The sequence below is a fragment of the Protomyctophum parallelum genome, assembly GCF_964188405.1.
Source record: "Protomyctophum parallelum genome assembly, chromosome: 14".
In the NCBI taxonomy this organism is placed as follows: domain Eukaryota; kingdom Metazoa; phylum Chordata; class Actinopteri; order Myctophiformes; family Myctophidae; genus Protomyctophum; species Protomyctophum parallelum.
The window spans coordinates 19,164,533-19,187,098 of NC_139709.1; the positions used below are offsets into that span (position 1 = coordinate 19,164,533).

General features: G+C 41.7%; 1 protein-coding gene across 1 annotated transcript; it reads left to right on the forward strand.

Moving 5' to 3' along the window:
• The first annotated feature begins 5,303 nt into the window (after positions 1-5,303).
• LOC310870999 (acyl-coenzyme A thioesterase 1-like) lies at positions 5,304-15,898 on the forward strand. Its single transcript, XM_083782426.1, has 8 exons — positions 5,304-5,376; positions 8,067-8,236; positions 8,424-8,716; positions 11,090-11,292; positions 11,942-12,515; positions 12,994-13,045; positions 13,260-13,402; positions 14,558-15,898. The coding sequence occupies exons 2-6, from the start codon at positions 8,073-8,075 to the stop codon at positions 13,029-13,031; spliced, it is 1,272 nt and encodes a 423-aa protein (XP_083638552.1). The 5' UTR covers positions 5,304-5,376; positions 8,067-8,072; the 3' UTR covers positions 13,032-13,045; positions 13,260-13,402; positions 14,558-15,898.
• Positions 15,899-22,566: the final 6,668 nt, after the last annotated feature.

Here is a 22,566-nt window from a genome sequence, read left to right on the forward strand (position 1 = left end):
CCCTCGTACAAGGTTTCTTCGACTATGCATGCAGGCCACTACTTGGCCTCATTCCCCGAACCCACCTCACCCCTGCCCACTTTGGGCACCAGGTGGCTGCAATTCGAAACTGGCCCCCCGTAAAATCTGAATCCCCCACCCACCCTTGTATATGTTTTCCCCCCCTTTTACCACCTCTGATGATTTCAGTTTTTTGGCTATATAGAAGTGTATATTTGTAGGCCTATGTCTCTAAATGATGAATTGAACATGGTGGACCCTATTGTAAACAAGTGTAATGCTTTATGGTGTCTTCCACAATTAACAGTTTTGTATTTGAGTTGTGCTTGAAATGTACTGTAATTCTCCAAACTGTTAATAAATACTTCAATCAATCAATCAATACGGGGTACAGTAAAGCACATTTGGTTCAAAAGGACAGCACCGAAGAAAGACCTTGTGGTCTTGTTTCCACCCGGGTCCCATGCGTCTCTGACTCACTGTCTGTCTCATCTGACCTCTGTGTCGCCTTACTTTCTCTTGCTTTCTGTCATCTTTTTTATGAGACCTTTTTAGATTTTATGAATTGATTTTATGGTTTCTCCCTCTGTTACTAAATGCAGTGCAGCTATATCCTGGCCAGGTCTCGGATCACATGATTCACAGAGCATAGAATCAGTGCTGAACGGCCGTTGAACATTAGTGTGTGTCTATGTCTACATTTGTGTGTAGACATAAATATAGTTGTGTATACTATAGCTATATTTATATGTAGGCCTATGTGTTATTACTATTACTATTGGTAACATTAAAATAACCTTGTCAGTAAACACTATTGGTTCTGATTCAAACTCCCTCTTCTGGAACCATGATTTCAGGTAGTGTTAATGTGTATTCAGTTCACAATCACATACCAGGTAAGTTCAAGAGTTGCCATGGCATGATGTGTTGCTGCCTAGAGTAGAGACAGTTGCCCCCATACACTGCCCTCTGCTGGAAAGATATAATATAATCTTATTAAATGGACCACAGCTTCCACAGACAGCACTATTATGCCTCTGAATTGTACCAGAACAGAACTGTCAGCCAGGTAAATAAATACAAGACTTTGAAATAAATTGTAGTCGGCTGTGGTGTGCTGGGGTGTGAACTTTGTTGTATCTAACATACCATAGTGTCCACTGTCATGTTATATTGTAGCTATTTTGTCTGATATTCTACTGAGCCACACTTAATGCTAGCGCAGTTGGATTGTGTATACCTCATCCAAGGTGTTTAATGTCACATACACAGTACAGCTTGTACCCACGTGGCACATAATAGTGAAATTCTAGTTCACCAAGAGATAAGATTATAAATAAAATAAAATATATAGGCTGTAAATAAGTGTGACTAGGCGACATAAACGTGCTTTCTTTATAGAAAAGTTAGACAGCACTAATTTGGAAATGGGGATATTATCCTTCTTTAGGCATATAGTAAAGAAAACGTAACAAAGAAATTACACTTCCAAATCCAATATTAGAGTGACAAAGCACTACAGATACTCATTCATTGCAATAGTTTCACTCACTACACAGGACTACAATGGAAACAAGCCCTCAGGGCTTTTTGTGTTGTCCTTTTAGCATCATTGTACTACATATAGTACAGTGGTACGATTATGCGTTTCAGTTTGTAAATATATTTACAAACTACATAATGTGCTATCCACCTCAACAGTGCTTGGTTGGACAGAAGATCGACTTTGAAGTCATTTTTCTACAGTAGCCTACTGTTCATTTCAAATAGCTTTTTGGCTCCCTAGGCAGTACAGCTCATATGCTCTCAAACCCACAGTGCTGGGTGACTGACAGTGTGATTGACTGCCCTGTAATTGTCCATGACATTTTAAAAGCTTCATTCCAAGTTAAATGAACTGCCGTGTTTAAGAATTGAGCTGTGGGTTTAATGTAATGCTGCTACTTTCTTTTTTTTTGTCTCTCTCTCCCTACCGTTCTTCACACCTCAATTTTATTACTCACTTTTCAGTGTATACTTTTCGTGTTTCATTTCGGGTGAGATGAAACATTCTTTCCTGTGAACCGATGATTAGAGACGAGTGGGCAAGCTCTGCTTATTAAAGAAATATTATTTTAGACTGGCATTTTGGTCAGCCAGCAATGATTTATAATAAGCCAGGTTTATACTTAGTTGCGCACCAGCACAATAAAATAAAATTGAAGCTTGCAATGCGTCACATTGTGTTCAGTGGTCAGATTTCAAGATTTTTTAATGGGCCATCATCCAGAAAAGGCTGAGAAACACTGGCATACATTGACTGTCAGTGCATAAAAGTCAAGACAGAAATTGTGGTGTATGGATTCCAGTAATTTCACAACAAGACAATAACAAAATCAGCCTATTGTTATCTCTAACTATACTGTTGCATGCCAGGGATTAGAGCATTCATGTCTAAACAAGATGTATCCATGCCTTTATCTCCATTCGGTGAGACTGCTCTAATAGTCTTCTCTCAGGTCTTCAGACTAAGCTATTAGCTTCAGTTCATTCAGAAAGCAGCAGTCATAGTTCTAACTAGGACTAATAAAGCTGAACATATTACATTATTTCTCTGATCTCTGCAGTGGATTCCATTGAGTCATAGCATTTTGCCTTTAAATCACTCAGTTGGTTCAGGGCCCAAATACAGTCTGACTTGTTTGTACATTTATGAGTCCTTGGGAAGTCTCGGGTCGCCTGGGACTGATTTACTAACTGTTCCCAGAGTTAAAACAAAACACGGTGAGGCAGTATTTAGTTATGTCACACATAGTCGGAACATGCTCATGAACAACTTCCTCTTGTTTCCTACTCATTTATATGATGTTTTTGCATATTACTCACTTACTAATCAATTGCATTGTTGTTTGAGTATAGTTTGTTCAGAGGTAGTAATAAACACATGCCAGGCTGGTACTGTACCTTTACGTAACGACAAAGGTTTGTACCTGTATGGGCCACAGTACTTCTTGACCGGAGGTTAAAGGGTGCATGTGGTGTTGTCCATGTAAAAAAAGATCTTTGCATTATGATACTCCTGACAAATGTTATTATGGGAAAAGGTTAAACTACACATTCATCCTGGCCTTTAATAATATTCACTTTGAATTACCATTCCGTGTAGGAAACATTCTATACAAATAAGCTTGCCTTGCTTTCATGGTTGATGAAATATGTAAATACTGACTATGCTTGCTGACTATTTTTGGGTCAGTCTGTAATGGACTAAAGGAAAAGCATTTACTTTGCATGCTTTATTGCATTGAAGTTTTGAACTATAGTTTCCTCTGAACTTTATTCGTTTGAGATGTTTCGTTTGCAATCCACACCTCAAATGAACTCAGTCTGCATGCCTTAAAAGGTGGAGGAGAATTAATGAGGATATTTTGTCTCCTCCCCTCTTTTTTTCTCTTCTCTTCTCTTCCTAGCCTTCTTGTATTCATCTGTACCCTGCTTTTTCACACATCATCGCACATCATCTACAGATGTATTTGGTTGGCCACAGTCTGTGCCTGCGCTCTCATCTTCTGTCGCATGCAACGCAGACACCGTCTCCAGTGAAGCTGGGACATCAGATAAAAGAGAATGGGGAACATGGTGCTCTAACAAGCATCATGACTGCATCATTACGGTTAGAACAGAACACCCCTGCATGCAAGGCAAGGCAGAAATAGAGAGAAAGAAAGAAAATCTAAAATCATGGCGAGCAAGACAGACAGTGGGAGAGAGACCGAGATAAAGGACTTAGTTGTGGGAGGACACAGGAAGACGATAGAACTGGTTTTGTTGTTCCGTTTCTATAAGGATTAATACTGTCTGATAACAGCAAGCAAGACATTGTATAAATCAGCCTTGCTAGCTATATACAACCAGACACAACTAGATACAAAGCAACAACATAAAGTTTTAGTAAAGTGTTGGGCCACCACTAGCCAGAACAGTTTCGTCATAGATTCTACAAGTCTGGAACTTTACTCTTAAGGATTAGAAATAGGCCTAAAGGTAGGTGATCACTCAGAGTACATTTGTATTGATTTTGCAGTGACCTTGCTTGCCCTCTCAAAGTGGACTCAAGAAAAATGCCCACATGCACTTGCCCACTTGTGGAAAATTATGGTACAGGGTAAGGTTAACTCATCTGACAAATATATCAAATTTTTCCACATTTCTGTTGCCCAGAGCTTATGTTTTTGCTCCACTAGAAGATGTGCATTATAAACTTGCCTTGCCATCTTGATCTAAAATCGAGGTCAACAGGGCCTTCTTACATTGTTATACAGAGCATGATAGGATTTTAATTGCTTAACCACATGAACCCTAGTGTCCTTTTCTGCCCCCATTGTTTCAGTGGACCTCTCGCCCCAGTGGTTCTTGCATTTTTGTATTTGTTTTACTGAGGTTAAGATTAGGAATAGGTTTATTGTTAGGTCTCAACCAAGGGCAGTTTCCAAAGGAAGCGCACCTGTTTTTCTTTCTTTAAAAGAGTATAGACCTTTGGGGGACCAAAGCCAACAAAAGGTTGTATCATGCAGGCCACTCCTGACCTGTTGGAAACATCTGTACTTTTGTTTCTCCGTTCAGTTATTGATGGATGTATGGAAATGTACAATTCAAGATAAAGAGTCTTATTACATGTCCAGCACCATTCATTCCACTCCAGTAGTTGTTGATGCCTGGTAGCAGCTAGGCAGAGCATTGGTATTCTAGGTGTGTAGTGTGTACCTTTAGCTTTTAGCCTTATCTGATCCACAGCTTTTCCTGTATGTCTGCTCAGCAAGGCAGCTCTTTCCTGTGTACCGGTGCCCACCGCAGGTACTGTGTGTGTGTGTGTGTGTGTGTGTGTGTGTGTGTGTGTGTGTGTGTGTGTGTGTGTGTGTGTGTGACCCCCACCTCTGCTTACATGTATTTTGTTAATGTACCGTATGAACCACTTTTATATAAATTAATTTGTTGCATGACAGATAGCCTAGTGAAAATAGCTGATCTACAAGCTCACAACGTGTGAACTTGTTTACCTGTGTCTAACCTGTTGTGTTCATGATAGTTTGATTTGAAGAAATAAAAGGGTGAAAGCACTCCCACTCTAGTCTATTTTATAAAACAATTAAAAATCAATGAAATTACCCTATCATGTTTGTAATGGCGAGGACAGTAGAATACATTGTTTTATTATTATTATTATGTATTTATTTCTTCTGCACTTGCTCCACATAATTATGGCAAGTACTATAGACTACAATTTGGAACTACAGTACCCATAATGCTTCTTTGTCGAAAGGGTTTGTTGATAAACCTTGAATAAACCTTGTACTCTGCGTCTGCAGTAACAGAGTTTCTGCCTGCTTACAACTTTCGGTGAGTATAAATGCAACTATCACAAATTTATAATTGTATTTAAACTACAAACTTAACTGCGGTTGTTGATGAAGAATTGCGTAAAGTTAATGTGACCTGCAGTTAGCCAGCCACAACTAAAATGAGTTCCATGCAACACTGACAGAGATTAATTAGGAATAAAGATCATTAGGATCGTAGGCTATGTTTATAGACGCTAAACAGGTCACCAATTATCGCCACTATAGATCGACTTTTGATCCATCTCCATTGGACCGATAAGTGGCCAAAACTTCGCCGATTAAAAAAAGAAAAGTTGCACGAATCACGACCTATGGTAACGACATGTCTTGTAGTAGTTTTACATGGTTTTACACAAGCGCAGTGCATCACATGGTCAACGTTTTGGGCAGGGCTTGCTTTAGCTATTGGTTAGCTCTGGTCCATACCCATAGCCTACTGCTTCTATGATTCTGCCCTGCAGTAAGTATGATTCTGCCTATTCTGCCCTGCAGTAAGAAGGCTATGGACCAGAGCTAGCTATTGGTTAGCCCTCCAAGCAGAACCCAATGGTACTGAAGTTTCTGACATTTTGTTCGATCAAAATTTCAGAAAAGCTTTATGTAGGGTCCCGAAAGGGGCTAGCTATTGGTGAGATTGAGTATAGTCTATATACATTGAGTGGTGGTTTTGTGTCTCAACAACACATAATAATATTGACCAAATAGGCTTCGCTGTTTTACCTGAGCATGCTGTTGGCTATTTGTTGCTTCAAAGTTCAAAGCACACTACTTTACCTGCTTTTTAGAAGAAAATCACACCTGTGGGAAGTGAGGGGCGTTCTTATCATTAGACATCATCATACATCATCTCATGAACAACTGCATTTATGTTATTGGTTAGCCGATTTGCTCGTCTACATATGACGTACATTTTCCCTTTATTGTCAATGGCATTTAATGTTTGTGTTGCCACAAATCTACGTCATATATGACCTAATTTCAACTTTCATTGTCAATGGCAGATTGGCAAAGCTGTATAAAAAATCACACCCGTGTGAAGTGAGGGGCGCTCTTATCGTCGTACAACACATACCGGTATGACATAAATTCTCCATTCATTGTCAATGGGAATTTAATAGGATGTGTAGGATGAAAATAGCCTATTTGCTCGCTCTTATCATCGTATACATTATCATGGGGTAACATGTCGATTAGCTCAGACACATATGACGTAAATTCAACATTCATTGTCAAGTTTGTGTTAGGACAAAAATCTCTAGCGCCCCTCAAAAAAGAGCTAACAAATTGTTTGTAGTGTCTCATTTTATGTCTCTCTGCCCTGATTGTAAATATAATATAGTTCAAGGATACAGAGTTCTCTGCTATGTGTGGAACTGCTATATTTAGATTAGATTAGATTAAAATTATATTCAAAAAGAAAAAAAAGATTAGATTCAATTTATTGTCACTATTGTCACTGAGTATACAAATACTTTGACAATGAGATGAAGAGTGGCATCTAGCCAGAAGTGCAATACAGATGCATGGCTATATTCCCAGTAATAACCACCCAGGAATCAGCCCAGCTCCTAATCCAGACAACAGTCTTGTCAAAACTCGACTATTGTAACTCCCTCCTTACTGGCCTACCAGCATGTGCACTTAAGCCTCTCCAGCTGATCCTCGCTTGGTCTTCAACCAGCCAAAATTCTCACATGTCTCCCCCCTGCTCCGCTCCCTCCACTGGCTCCCGGTCGCTGCCCGCACAGAATACAAAACTCTGATGCTGGCATTCAAGGCAACCAAAGGTATGGCTCCCCCATATCTTGCAAGTATGATTGAACCCTACAAACCCTCCCGCGCACTCAGATCAGCCAACGCAGGGAAGCTGGAAGTACCCTCACTAAAAACGCCGGGACAACGCTCCACACGTCCCAAACTCTTCTCCCTTCTGGCTCCAAAACTGTGGAATGCACTTCCCATTGCAGTCAGAACTGCAGCATCACTCCCAATCTTCCGCCGTAGTCTGAAAACCCACCTTTTTAGACTCCATCATGGCCCATAGCACTTACCCTACCCCCTTAGATAGCATTTCTGTAGACTTAGATAGCATCTGATACAGACTTATAGCATGTTATGTAGACGGCACTATAATTGCATTGTATATAGTCATAGCACGCCATAGTACATATGTATAGCATAGTAGTATATATATATAGTTTATATGTATAGTCTCATAATATAGATATTCCACTGTTACTTTCTTAGCTTACGCATGTTTTATGATAAATGCTTTTGTGATGTATTCCCATGCTTTTGTTCTTGATTATTGTAAATCGCTCTGGATTAAGAGCGTCTGCTAAATGCCTAAATTGTAAATTGTAAATTGTAATAACTGACACAAGTTAAAGTCAGAATGAATGACTTTCAACAAGGTTTACGCAGGTTCTTGAATGAAGTTGATAGACCTACTGTATGCTTGAATTGCCCCAACATTAAATAATGCATTCAAATTTGCAAAATGCTCACAAAAGAGCCAGGACTATTAATTAATATTGCATAGCCTACGGCACAACTGTAATATTTGAAGAGGGTTGAATTTTACTAGCATTTCAATTTACTGGAAGAGCCATTTGCCATTAACTTGTGAATGTGTTTTGAATTAGACTTTTAAAACAATCCTGTGCCCTTTCTGTCTGTCTGTAACAGGCCAGGATGTGCTCGCAGGTCAGACTGAAGCTCCTTCCACGCATCAAGTGCCTGTTCGACGAGCCCGTCAGAGTGACCGTGTCCGGCCTGAGGTCCAAGCAGCTGGTCACCATGAGGGCCAGGTCCACGGATGACAAGGGCGTGTCCTTCTGCTCCTCAGCCACCTACAGGTGGGGATGGACCCACCATATGAGAATTACTGAATTTGTACTGTCTGAATTTGCAGCTCAACAAAAGCTAATTCATCCTAGTGTGTCTCTGACGGAGGACAATTTCACGATATATTAAAGTATCTGCGATACGATATCTTTTCACGATAAACGATAACAACGATTATCGTCCCATCCCCACCTACAGGGCCGATGAGGACGGGGAGGTGGACCTGGAGAGGCACTCCTCGCTGGGGGGCAGCTACAGCGGCGTGGAGCCCATGGGCCTGCTGTGGTCGCTGAGAGCCGACGCCCCGCACGTCAAGTTCTTCAAGAGCGACGCCCGGAATCCACATCACATCAAGTTCTCGGTCCACGACGGGGAGGGGGACGGCAGGGTGTTGGCAGAAGTGACCAATGAGAGACACCTGCTTGATGACGGCATGAGTCGCGTTCCCGTTACGGGGAAGAGTATACGTGGAATCCTCTTTACTCCTCCTGGTTAGTGACCACCTCTCCATAGGCGGCGGGTGCGTAAGGCTAGGGAAGGCTTAGCCTTCCCAAAAATTATGCTGGGTATTTTTTTTATATATATAATATATGTGCGCAGCATTATAGAAGGTGTCAGAACTCAGCAGCGCCAGTGCCCGCACGGTTCACAGTTCACACCACTGCAGCAACACTGGCACGTTCAGCGGAGTGACTGCTGTCTCTGTGCCGTCTGTGGAGAGCCATGAGCCGCGACTCCCGGAGGGGCAGCAACACGCCAACACCGCCGGGTAATCTACACTGTCACTGACTGACTGACTCGAGACTTGAGAAAAAGACTTCCAAAAGTCGTTGTCTATGTATAGGCTAATTCATTGGTAAAAGTATGCTAAATAACTCATTTTTAGACCATCTGGGAAATAAATAAATCCGCGGCGGCGGCCTCGCTCCGCTCGGCCGCGAGAATCCCCCCCCAACGCAATTCTATAGCCTACCCAAAGGTAAAACGCACCCGCCGCCTATGCACCTCTCTCTCATGATATATCGGATCCGCCAATATTGTGTGTGTGTATGTGTATGTGTATATATATATATATATATATATATATATACTAGAATTTCGCGGCCGCTCATCCCAGAGTTATGTTGCCGCGCACTATGGGAAGAAGAAATTTGCGGGAGTTGACTCCACATGTAGTAACGGATGGGTTATTAGTTATTATTATGTGTCCTTATTAGTGTAGTGTAGTGTAGTCAACACGTTATGGCTCATACACACTGCCCGGTATTTGCTCCGATTATGCTGTCGGGGAGCATTTTTGGCGCTGGCCGACAAAACCCCTGATCTGACGTTAAGCGGTGCCTAAAAGGTAGATCACGATCTACCAGGATAGATCACAATGGCTTTGCAGGTAGACCACATGACATGGCCCTAAAAATATATATCATTTTAATAATAAAAACTATTTTTATTAACTATTAACTATTAACTATTTTTTTCTTTAGATGACCTGAGATGACTTGATTGATTGACATCAAAAAGGGCCTGTCAGCTCAAACACACAATGCAATACTTGTTGTTGCTTACAATCATCAGTAGCAAAGTGAAATACCAACAAAAATAAAACCCTATCATTTCCATTTTTCCCCCTCTATTTCCCATTCCATGTGCGTTTGTCTTATATGTAGCCTATGAAAGGCCCCTCAATTACATTTTGTAACTATTTTCAGCAATGGGATGATAGTTTTATTTGGTGGGTATGTTGAGCTGGTCGTTTTGAAAGTTGCTCTCAAGTTAAAGAAAGTGTGGGCACCCCTGGTATAGATGATTATATATATATATATATATATTCATTCCGTCGGTAAATCCCTGTAGGCTATACCCACATATTGGTAGCCTATATTAGCCCAATATTGGCGTTACGCATTTCACTTGATTAATGTTGTGTGCGTGCGTGCGCGTGCGGAGAAAGACAGTTATTTAATGAAACTGAACATTATAACGTCCTGTATTGGTAGCCTATATTAGCCCAATAACTGTGTGTGTTGCGTGGCGAGAGAGAGAGAGAGAGAGACTCCGAGAGACACTGCACGTCAAAATGAATTGGAATAAAAAAACAAATTATGTAGCCGCTGCCTATTATGTATCGGGTGTGTGGATCGCATGTTGGTGAACTCTTGCCGTGTGTGATCTTCGGCGCGGGGCGGAGGGGGTCCGCGGTAGTATGCGTGGGAGTCCGCGAGTACAGTCACTGAGTCTGTTAGCCATTAAATCCTTACTCTAAGATTAAATCAGCGAGTCTGCTGGCACGTTTTCTCGGCGCGCGTGTGTGTGTGTGTGTGGGACACGGGGAGGGGGTAGTGTTGTGTGTGTGGGGGGGGGGGGTGGCTTACAGGCGTGCGTGTGCGTGTGTGTGTGTGCAGTAGCGAAATAGCCAATGTGAAGTTGCGAACAGTCTAATCGTTTTACTTAGGCAAAAAACAACTATTGTGGAGGAACAATGTTGATGTAACTAAGAGATTCGCTGTTGGACCTATATTTTATATACAGAGATTTAGAAGGAATAAGCAACATCGTGAGGCGACAATTCCTCTCCTTCCGGGTTTTTCCTTCTCCTGCGGAGTGCGAGAGGGAGATGAGATGATCCCAGGAGGCAGAAGGGGGAGGGGCTGTGCTGGCCACATCTTTTCATTGACTGATGGCCACGGCCACGGCCACATCTTTTCATTGGTTAGAGGCCACACTTTTTCGCCACGTGACAACTTTACTAATTTTTTCTTCTTTTTTATATATATATTTTTAGGCTTTCTTTTGCCTTGCTTGCACCATGTCCGTCTTACTGGTATTGTGCTTATGTAAATAACATTGTTATTTTTTCCTTCTAGGTGAAGGTCCTTTCCCTGCGGTACTAGACTTGTACACTTTTGGAGGTGGTCTGTCTGAGAGGAGAGCCTGTCTGCTGGCCAACCGAGGCTTTGTGGTCCTGGCTCTCGCCATATACGGATATGAGGACCAGCCAAAACGAGTGAAAGAGATCCACCTGGACTATTTTGAGGAAGCCATACAGTTTTTAACAACACTGCCCAAGGTCATTTTCACTTTTGATATGGCTTGAGTGAGATACTGTGAATGCTTTGAAGAATTCTGGCCCTCAACACCTATTCATACAGTTACATCTATTATTCTCTCCTGGGCAATTTCCAGTACAATTAACCACTTAAACTGTACAGTATTGCCTGTAGACCCCCAGGGATCTATCCTAGGCTCCCTCCTTTTCCCCCCCCTACAAGTTCAACTCTCTTCACAGAATATAGCCAATCTTAAAGCTCAAAATATTTTGCAACAAGACCTACAAGCGCTGTACCTAAAGCTTGTACATGTACATCGGCTATTTTGCCAGAATGTTCTCCTATTTTGAAATGCCCAGAATATGCTAGGGATCAAGTGATTAATTGCCTGTTACTGTATCTTCTGCGAAATGTCCAAAAAACGGTAAACATCGATCAAACGGAGCAATCTAATCGGGTTTATACAGTGCAAATATCTCATATCTACAAGCTCGAGCTTGTAGATATGCTATTGCTATTGTTGCTGTGCAACATGGCACGCAACCAAGTATAAATCAGCCTTAAATAATGATTGATCTCATAATTATGAACTACATTTTCATTATTGCCTGATCATCCTTTCCCAGATGAGAACTGGTACGTTCTAATGTACACTGTGTCCCCTGGCAGGTGGACAGCGGTGGAGTTGGCGTAATCTCCCTCTCAAAGAGCGGAGACCTGGCGCTGTCCATCGCCACGTACCTGTCTGACGTCAAGGCCACCGTGTGGATCAACGGATGCAGTGCCAACGTGGCCATCCCCCTCTACAACCAAAAGCGCCTGATCCACCCTGCCTTGCTGCATGACATGTGCAAGGCCATACCCACCGAGACGGGGGCCTTCAACATCAAGTACTGCCTACACGACCCCCTGGCGGAGGAAAACAGGGCGTGCCTGATCCCCATAGAGCGAGCCGCGGGGCGCTTCCTTTTTGTGGCCTCTGACGACGACCTCAACTGGGACAGCCGCGGATACGTGGAGGAAATGGCGGAGAGACTGAGGCGTCACGGGAAGGCCAACTATGAGAGTGTGTGTTATCCGGGCTCAGGACATTACCTGGAGCCACCCTACGGGCCCTACTGCCCCTCCAGCTTCCACGGTGTGGCGGGCGCCCCCACGCTCTGGGGGGGCGAGCCCAAGTCGCATGCGGCTGCCGAGGTCCAGCTCTGGGAAAAGATCCAGGTGTTCTTCAGAACTCACCTGGGTAACAGCAACTCCAAGACTCAGGCTAGGTTATAGATGTACATTATGTACAAATGACACGTGGAATATATTATAGTTGTGTAAATGTGTTCTATAAATTATATTTATGACTTTTACGATAACGTGGATAGATTTGAATTTGAATTAAACACAGAGACCTCAAGTTTTGATGATGAGTGAAATCAGCTCTATATGAAAACTGATCAAGCAGCCATGCTGCCAGCTGTTGTAGATCATATTAATTATCATACATATGTATGGGGTTTTATTTTGAGTAATAAAATAGCTGTGATTATGCCCTGCATGTATTCCTGCCCCTTTATTTTACAGCTTAATTTTACATTATGACTATCGCGTAGAATGAAGCCCTAACTTGGAAATGGTGAACTCACTGTACTGCGGTATGAACTCATAACACACATAATGATGCACAGTAAATGCTTTTCTTCACTGATAACCTTTTCCTCCTACACTTGCAGCCAATTGCTTTGGTGGTGGAAGCCAAGGTCAACTGTAAAAGAAGCTGAGGCTGTAAGTTATGGTGTTACAAAATGCAACTTATTTCTTCTTTTCTTTGTTTTTGTTTAAAAAATATGCTATGTTCCACATATTCAGTTTTGTTAATGATCATTGGAGAACCGTAAGTATTTTTGTGAAAATCTGTATGAGACAGTTAAACACTTTCAATGTTGCATCCCTACTTTCAATCAATTTATATTTGTTTACATTTTCTAATTCCTCACAGATTGTGAAAATCTACATCTACATGGTAGATTAGAGTATGTTAATACTATGTTTAACACTATGTGAACTGGTCACTTGGATAGCCTACTTGCGGTGTGGTTTCCTCAACTTGTTGCTCACCAGCCAGGCTCTGTTCTATTTCAGGTAAAGTTTCCACCATGTGAGTGTTTATGTGAGAATAGCTCACCCTTTAAAAGGTCTGAGAGGTCACAGTCAGCAGCTACAGGGTAATCCATTTCAATGCAGCTGTTTTAGTTAGGATTTTTTAAATCCCCCCCCCTTTGAGACTTTTTTTCCCTTCCCCACCTGGTATTTTCATGAGGATGTGGGCCAATTATTTCATCACTTTGCAGGCCTAGTGACTGTACTTTTCAATAGAACAGAACATGATACCGGTAATCGTCTACTCTATAGTATGTAAGCACTCAAAACAAGTGTTAGAGGTATTTGAGGTGAAAACCAGGACTATTTGGTAGTGAATGTTGAAATCTGCTTTATACTGTACATGGGCAACTGGCGGTCACATGTGGCTCCCACCTTCACTTAATGCGGCCCGCAGGTTAATACTCGAATACTGATATATTATTGATTTCATCTGTTACAATTGCAAACATGACCCGCTGTAATTACTCCAGTCTACATTTGTAGCGACGTGTTTTGTACTTGTATTTTTGCTACTTTTGTCTGACAGAATGACCAAGTAGGGCATTAATTAGGGAAAAAAAAGTTAAAATACGGAGATGAGACGTGGAAATATAGTCGCCCTCTCCATCATCAAAGTTGCCCACCCTTGATTTAGAGATATTTGTCGGAATTCGGGACACCTTGAAACCGGGACAATCTCGGCCAAATCGGGATCTGTAAAACAATTGCGTATCTACAAACTCACAAGATGTCACAACGCAACACATTGAGCTTGTAGATTGGCTATGAGTGGTTAAAGGACAACATATGGGCTTTCCTCACAAGCTAGAAAGGGTGGGATTGGAGTGGCTGTTTATAAAGTGTATTCAAGGATAAATTCATTTATTTGATTGAATACTTTATTAGACAGAAATGTTCAGTCAGACATTTTGGGTAAAAGGAGGACACAAAAGAATTCCAGGGGACTTGTTTCCAATGTGGTGCTATGTATTCAGTTCATCAAAATTGATATGTTTTAGACAAGGTCTCTATCCTGAACAAGTTTGAATAACAATTTTCGTGTGTGTGTGTCTCTCTCTCTCTCTCTCTCTCTCTCTCTCTCTCTCTCTCTCTCTCTCTCTCTCTCTCTCTCTCTCTCTCTCTCTCATATATAAGAGCCTGCCCTCCCTTCCTGGGTCAGAAGTGAAGCGGCAGTCAATGCAGTCAAACAGGAAATTATGTCATGTATCCTGGCCAAGCAGCTAAGTCAGAGTAAAGGACAATGCAGCCTCTGCACTGCACTGAATACCGTGTTTTGTGTAGCAAACAAGCATCGATTTTTATTTATCATATTATTTAATCATTTATTAATTCATTTCGAAATTCCATGGGTAAAATATCAGCCTAGCTCTATCTTGTATCCTTTCCTTTTAGATTTAAACAGAGGTTGTCCTTATTTGACCTCTCTGAAGTTAAGTTAATAAAACAAAGCAGAGTGGCTTGTTGTATAATTAAAGGTTTTATGACATTCATTTTCATTTTTTATTTTAGGTTTTATGACCTCAATTACACCCAAAAAACCTGAATTTTGAACTTTCAGTGGATTTTCTGTGGTCTGAAGTTTTCTTTGGGGTTTGGAGCTACTTTTGAGCTACAATGAAAACAGGCAACACAGTGAAACAGTGACATCTGCTGGCAAATCCCATTGACATATATGGGATTTGCAGTAAGTGATGTCACTTACTGCCGGCAAATCAGAGCACCCAGAAAACCCCAGATCACAGAAAATCTACTGAATGTTAAAAGTTCATGTTTTTTGGGTGCAATTGAGATTAGAAAACCTAAAAAAAATAAGAACAATTCCAAAACCTTTTTTTTAATGTCACATCACAATCCCTTTAAGTCATCCTGGTCCCAAAGCCACTTTGGAATAACAGCCTGTAAAAAAGACAAAGCTACAGGGGCACGGTGGCACAGTTGGTAGTGCTGTCGCCTCACAGCTAGAAGGTCCTGGGTTCAATTCCCGCTCGGGGCGCTGTGGGTGCTGGCGGCGTGTTTCCTCCTCCGTGTCATCAGTGCCCATACCCGAAGGCGGGGTTGGAGAAAGGGCCTTTCTGTGTGGAGTTTGCATGTTCTCCCTGTGTCCCCTAGGGTAGGTACCCTCACAAAAACATGCAGTAATCCTGGTCTCTAAACTACCTCCCCCTGGCCAGCCGGGGCGCCTGATGGAGGGGAAAGGAACTGGTTGGAATAACGTGTTCCTTCCACGCGCTACGTCCAACCAGGGAAACTCCCCCCTGTCAGGTGTAAAGGAGCAACTCAAGCATGAAGGAAGCATGAGTTAAGTCCGTTGCTCTCCCCAGGTTGGTGGAGGATGTGTAGAGCCCAGGATCACATTAGATGATTGACACAGGGGTGAAAAATGGGTTACAAAATCGTGGGATAAAAAATATATATTAAAAAAAGACAAAGCTACACCTACCTTCCATTTGTAACCATATAACTGTTTGAGTAAAAAAGTATTGCCATCAAAATGTGCTTATAAAGTACCAAAAATAAAAGTACTCTTTATGCATAATGTTCCATTTCCAAGTTGTATAAAAGTACCACTGTTGTTGGAGGTAGATAACATTATTGTTCTTACAACCTCTTGTTTTTGTGCATGCTCATCCATAGAAGAATGATCAGCTTCTCTGAATTATTGTAAAAAGAAAAAGGAAGAAAAAGAAATGCAGCATTGATGAAAATGTTTCCTCCACCCTCTGCCTTTTCTTCTCTTTCTTTTTATTTCTCTACCTGGCTGCTCCTTTTCTGTCACAACAATTCAACAATTCATGCATCATCAGCTTGAGGAGAATACTGGAGGTTATTCCACTAAGCCAAGAAATGTTGCTGTCAGTGGCAGGGACATACTGTAGGAAACTCACTATGAGATCTAGGCCAGTGTCTGTCAAACCTTTTAATTTCAAGGACACCTGGTTTGGTGTGCATTTTAGGGTCATGGACCCCCATAACTCTGAGAGTGGAGCCCCTTGGAAGGAACCCTCGAAGGACCACTGGGGTCCCCTAGACCACACTTTGAGAACCACTGCTGGAGGCTACAAAAAGGCTGGTAAATATCAGCAGGAGCCTTTATGATCAGAGGCATAATAAGGTAAACATTTTACAAACCTTACAGAACGCATCATTCACAAGCTAAGTGTTAAGTGGTATGTCCCAGATAGTTACCATACACACCCTATAAGGAGCACTGTGGTCATGTGTGGGGCGTTAGAACAGCCGTCGGTTCGATCCCGGGCTCCCCCAGAGTTGGTGTCGAAGTTCTTGAGCAAGACTCTGAACCCATAATTGCTCCTGTGTTACTCTTTTAGAAGGATCAGACCAATAACAGGAAGTATGTGTTTGTTTAGCAATGAGCTTTGGACAGTTAAATCAATAAGTGTATGTTTCAACTGAGCTGTCTGTGTGTGATTTGCAACCTGAAGTAATTGACATATAAGGAAAAAATGCAAACGTGGTCATGATTTATCTCCTCAAACTCAAGCTGGCATACAATGTTGCATTCAACTTGTTTGGTGCTGACCATGTGAGGCTGAAAATCTATTAGTGGGGAAGGCAGTCTGTCTTTACCACACAGAGGTTGAAACAGACTGATTTCTTGCTTACTAGGTGGCTTTATTGGGAACTGTAACACTGGCACCCACTGATCTATATAGGACCATTAAAACAGCTGAGAATTGACATTTAACAAGATGAAGTGAATGAGAATGACAGAGTGTTTTACAAGCACAGCGAGAGCCTTGTTTTCCCAGACTCATGTCATGACATCAGAGCTACAATTATATGCTAATAGATACTCATGAACTTTATAGATCTTGTTCTGTGGGGATAGCACTACAGATGCTTTCTAGATGATGCTTGTTTGCATTATCTAGGTGGTCCCGCCTGGTCAGGCCAGAAGATTGGAGATCTTCAAACATCTGTCTACGCAAGAATAGCTTTCACCAGCGAAATTTAGTTCTTTTCCGTTTTATTATCTTTTTTTTACCTAAATTTAACACGATCAACAGCCAATGAAGGTCCCCAGTTTCCCTGAAGGGCCCCTGAGGGCCAAGGGCCACTGGGCCGCCCGCGGCCCCACCGACCCAATGGCTAATTTGACCCTGGCTTTAATCGATGTACAAACTCAACACGTTGTGACACCGCAACGTGTGGCCCGGCCAATCAGAAGAGGACAGGTTTTGGCGCGGCCAATCAGAAGAGGGCCCTAAACCTGCCCTCTTCTGATTGGCCTGATTGGTTTTAAATTGTTTGAAAAGTTGTGATTTGTTTTTGGTTAAACCTTTTTACATCTTTTGTAATTTTTATGTAGGAAATGAAAAAAGGGCGATATTTACTCTGTTAACTGTTTGGGAAGCAGCGACCTGCAGATGGTCTACAACAAAGAGGGTGAGACAACACTAGCTGATGAAGGTGAGCCACACACTAATAGTCCATTTTCATCCCTGCAGGCTACCTCCCATTAACATCATGCTCTGTGGTGGTGTCTGAGACAAAAAAGCAGCTCATTTAGCTGTCACTGACTGTCCTGAAGCTACTCACCACCACCGTTCCTCTGAAATTATACAGCCTACAGTACACGTGGGTTTAAGATCTCAGCCCACCAACTGTCACAGCTCTAGCACATGATCACACCAACATTACAAAACTTGTTTTTCCTTTGGCTTCTCGGTCTCACATAGATATTCTGCTCCTGCCTTTTGATTAAGAGACAGTGGCTGCCTGCCCACAACAAGCTATCCATCAGCCAGGCTCCCTGCTGTTCCATTATGGCCATGCGCATTTGCAGCTTGTCAGCTTTCTTTCTTACATTATATGGCTGGGAAATAAGATAAAAAATACTTTGAGAAAATACAAATACCATTTCAATGTGGCTCAATTCCTAGAGATACTAGATTACATACAGTGATATGGATTCATGTCAGTTGGTTCCTTCCTTTCTTTTATGTAAAGCGACTTAGGGCGCTATATAAATCTGAGCTATGAATCTCTCTGTTGCTCCTGGCATGACATAACAATTGATCTGTATGTCTCAGCAACGGAGCAGGTGTTTGAAAAGCTGTCTAACCACTTAAGCCCTAAAATAAATGTCTCCAAAAATAGCAGATGTACAAGCTCACAGCATGTTGCATCGTGATTGAGTCGTGACGCAAATCGACTATTTTTATTTCTGAAAATCTTTTGACCACCAGATATATTTCAAGTGACAGCTAAACTCAGTGTGGACTGCCTCCTGTAACCGGTTAACCCTACACCTAATCGTGACCTGGCAGCTTCCTCCATTCATGTTCACATTGTCTTTTCCATACAATTTGATGCATTTCACCACAGTATCTGTCTAGAATACCCCCCCTCAGTGTATCGGCATGTTAGGTCATTAGTTGTGAAAACTCAGTATATGGCATTCACAAGTGTACATGTGTGTGCAAAGTCTCTCTCTCTCTCTCTCTCTCTCTCTACCCCCTTAGTATTTTGCTGTACATCCACCGTCTTACCAAGGAGGCGGGGCTGGTATGTCCTTATATCTCATTGTATGTCATCTTTCTGCATACCATAAAGTCTAGCCAGTGAGCCACCATAAAACTGTAAAAGTTGTTTTGTTGAGGGATGAGTGTGTTTAAGAAACACAGCTGTGTTGGCAACAGCGTGCACAAGGAGTTACACTTTGTGCTATCAAAGAAAATTACTGCTCCCATCTGACACCTCGGTGTGTTATTAGGCTATGGTGAGAGTGTACACTAGTAATTAAGCCAGTATGCCATGCTGATGGCAAGCACTGCTGTAAGCTGGGATCAATGTCCCCATCTGGTGGGGTTTTGTTTATTTGTGCGTGTACATACATAGTTACATACACATTCTTTTTATATGAGAGAGAGAGAGAGAGAGAGAGAGCATAATGAGTACTTTTTACTTTAAGTACATTTTGATGCCAATACTTTTACTCACATAGGCCTACATTTTGAAATCCGGACTTGTAACGGAGAATTTCTATATTGCAGTATTGATACTTTTATTTAAGTAAACACATGTAGTACTTCTTTCACCACTACGTAGATTGTCTCTGAAACTGTAGTGGAGGGGGATGGAACACCATTGTAAACAAAATGTATTACCTTATTTGGTGTTTTGACGATAGTGGTGCGAGAGCGAGCTCGGTCCGAGATCTCCCAGTAGGTGTTCAGAGATCTGGTGATTGTGAAGGCCATAGTATGATTCATACCATTTTCATTCATTCAGTGGCCTCTACTCGTGTCCTGTGAATGTGAGGGCATTGTCATCAGCAGATGTGTTTGATCAATGGATGAAGGTGACGTGATCATTCAGAATAATTTGATTTGTATTGATTTGCAATTTTGCAGTGAATCTTCCCTCTATAGGGGCATGCAGTGGCTCTGAAACTGTTTAACTCAAGACCCAAAAGAGACATTTGATGTCTACTAGGGCACTAGTGAAAATAGCCGATCTACAAGCTCACAAGGCATCACAATGCAAAGTGTTGTGAAATTCAGATCTGCAAGAATAGCTAGATTTACAGTAGGTCTGCTTTTGTATGGAATTCTTTATTTTTATTTTTGGAAATTGTTTGAAAATCAGACCCGTCTCAACTGAGTGGTGCTGTACTATACTCGTGTGCTGTAGTACTGTACTGTATAAGCCCTCCTCCCTGGCATGTGTGTGCGTGCGTGCGTTAGGCTGCACAACAGTGACACTTGGTGGTCAACAAACACTATAACGCTATTTCCATGCTCAGACCGACGGACGGACAGACAGACCCAGCCAGCCAGCCAGCCAGGCAGGGCAGCACTCAAAAAATAATTGTAAGGAATTGTAGGAATCAGGGACAAAAAATATATTTACTCACAGGTCGATTGGTTTGAGAACCATATACATGTATATCATATGTTATTTATACTCGGAATACAGTTGAGGGCAAGCCCTCATTTTCAATGTAGCTGAGGTTTACAATACACAAAATACAGTCAAAAAACAATACATCAAACAACATTATAAATCAGGATAAATTACAAAGGAACTTTATACAGAACAACCATCAGTAAAATAGATCAATTGAAGCAGGAGCAATCATGGTGAAAATGTTCTGGAGCATTCCTTTGAACTGACCGAAGGATGGCAGGGAGCTCAGTTTTAAAGAGTTTTGGAGTTCATTCCACATACATATGTATATCTACTGAAGCATTCAAAATAGAAAATAAATTGATTACTGTAAATGAAATATGTGATAAATGGTGTGGTATGGGAATGGCATAGATTGGCTTACTCACCGATACGATACCAGCATTTTAGGCAGTATCGGCAGCTTTTCTGATACTGGTATCAGTATCAGTATCGAAACAACTCTATACTGTGTACAGTACACCACCACTCATACACTCGCCAACTTGTGGAGAATATAGTGATGGATGACTCATCTGACCATATCACTTTTTTCCCCACATCTCTGTATAGACCAGTGTCTATGGTTTTTAAATAAACTATGAAATATGCATTTGTCTTTGTAATGTCAAGGGTTCATGTGCCACACAAGACAACCCTACTAAATATCGTCTCTACAGTACGTAGTTCTTGACAGGCTTTTCTTGCTGACACAGTCTGATCACGTCTTGCTTTGACATTCTGTCACCAGAAGAGTTGCTGTTCTGTTTTTCCTTGCCACACTAATGTGTGAACGTCACCAGATGTGCACTTCCCAACGACAATTTATGACCTTATTTAACTGATATCTGTCCCATAGATCAAAATGCAGATATCACTTTAGATACTATTCCTACTGAAACCCTAGCGAGTTGAGCAGTCAGCTTCAGTATGTCTGAAGCTACCATCCATTTCCCAGTACTGAACCCTCTTTCATATGTGACCAGATTTGACTGAGAGCCTGCCATCGTGCAAACTAAAACTTTTTTAGTTTGTGGCAGGCAGACTCTTCACATACTAGACTAGAGCATCTCTGAAATAAGTGTCAGAGCTGAAATCGACATGTAAATATGAAATAAATGCTTAAACATGTAGCTAGGTGTAATGTTAGAGTCCACAGAAGTGAACCTTTCAAGCCTGTTTTCTCAACTTGCTGTTTTCTGCAACACATTACTCTATATGTCATATCTCCAAAACTGGTGGGTCAAACTGAACAACCAATATGTCAATTTGAAGCTATGATAAAAAACCAAAATTTAAAAAAAAATCCAATGGCAGTCCCTCAGTCAAATTCTAAGTCACATATAGTGACTTAGATCTTTTTCAGCAGCAGGTGTACATTTATGATTTTAGTCTTTTGGCCTTTCTGCAAGGCCATCAAAGCTAGGGCAAGTGACTACGGCAAGAGGCCAACAGGTGAATGAGGAGTCAGGCCTGACACTGCATTCACTGTATTCGTTAGGGGAGCATTATCCCGACCACATCATCATTGATGGAACAAGTAAATCATGTAAATGTTTTGGAATCTTCAAAGTCCTGACATGAATCCAGTAGAAATGGTGTGGAAGGACCCACCAACATACCAGGGTTGAAGCAGTTCTGTACAGCCGTCACTGCTGACTCCTACACTTTGAGGCTTCCCACTCACGAAAACAGCCACTTGTGTTCATTGGAACACCTGGCCAAACCGGATGCACTGTGTGGAGGACTCAAACCCAAGTTTCCACACAGTGGTGGGCATGAATTCCACCCCTGTGCCATCTAGATGCCCAGGTTCACCTACTTTTTCTCATTTGTTTAATTGGGTTCTCTTGACTTTTAAGACTTTTAGTGAAAACAATTGTTGTGATATCTTATTGTGAGCATGTCTGTCTAATGTGTGTCTATTTCTCACCATTGATGAACAACACATTCTCCTATGCATCAACACAGGAGAGCTGCATAATAAAACAGACTCTACCACTTCACAGGAGCACTGAATTCAAAAGGAGCTTCTAAAATGAAAAGCCAGATGTCTTTTATCTCTCATATGTGAGTTTCTTGCACATGACTCAGTAATGCATCGCACATCAAATGGCATCTCAAAGCTGTTAAAGTGTGATAGTTGTGGGGCATGAGGGTTAGTCTCTCAGCTCTATATTGGATAATTAGCCAACAGTGTGCTGCCGTGTGCATCATAAAATAATGAGTAC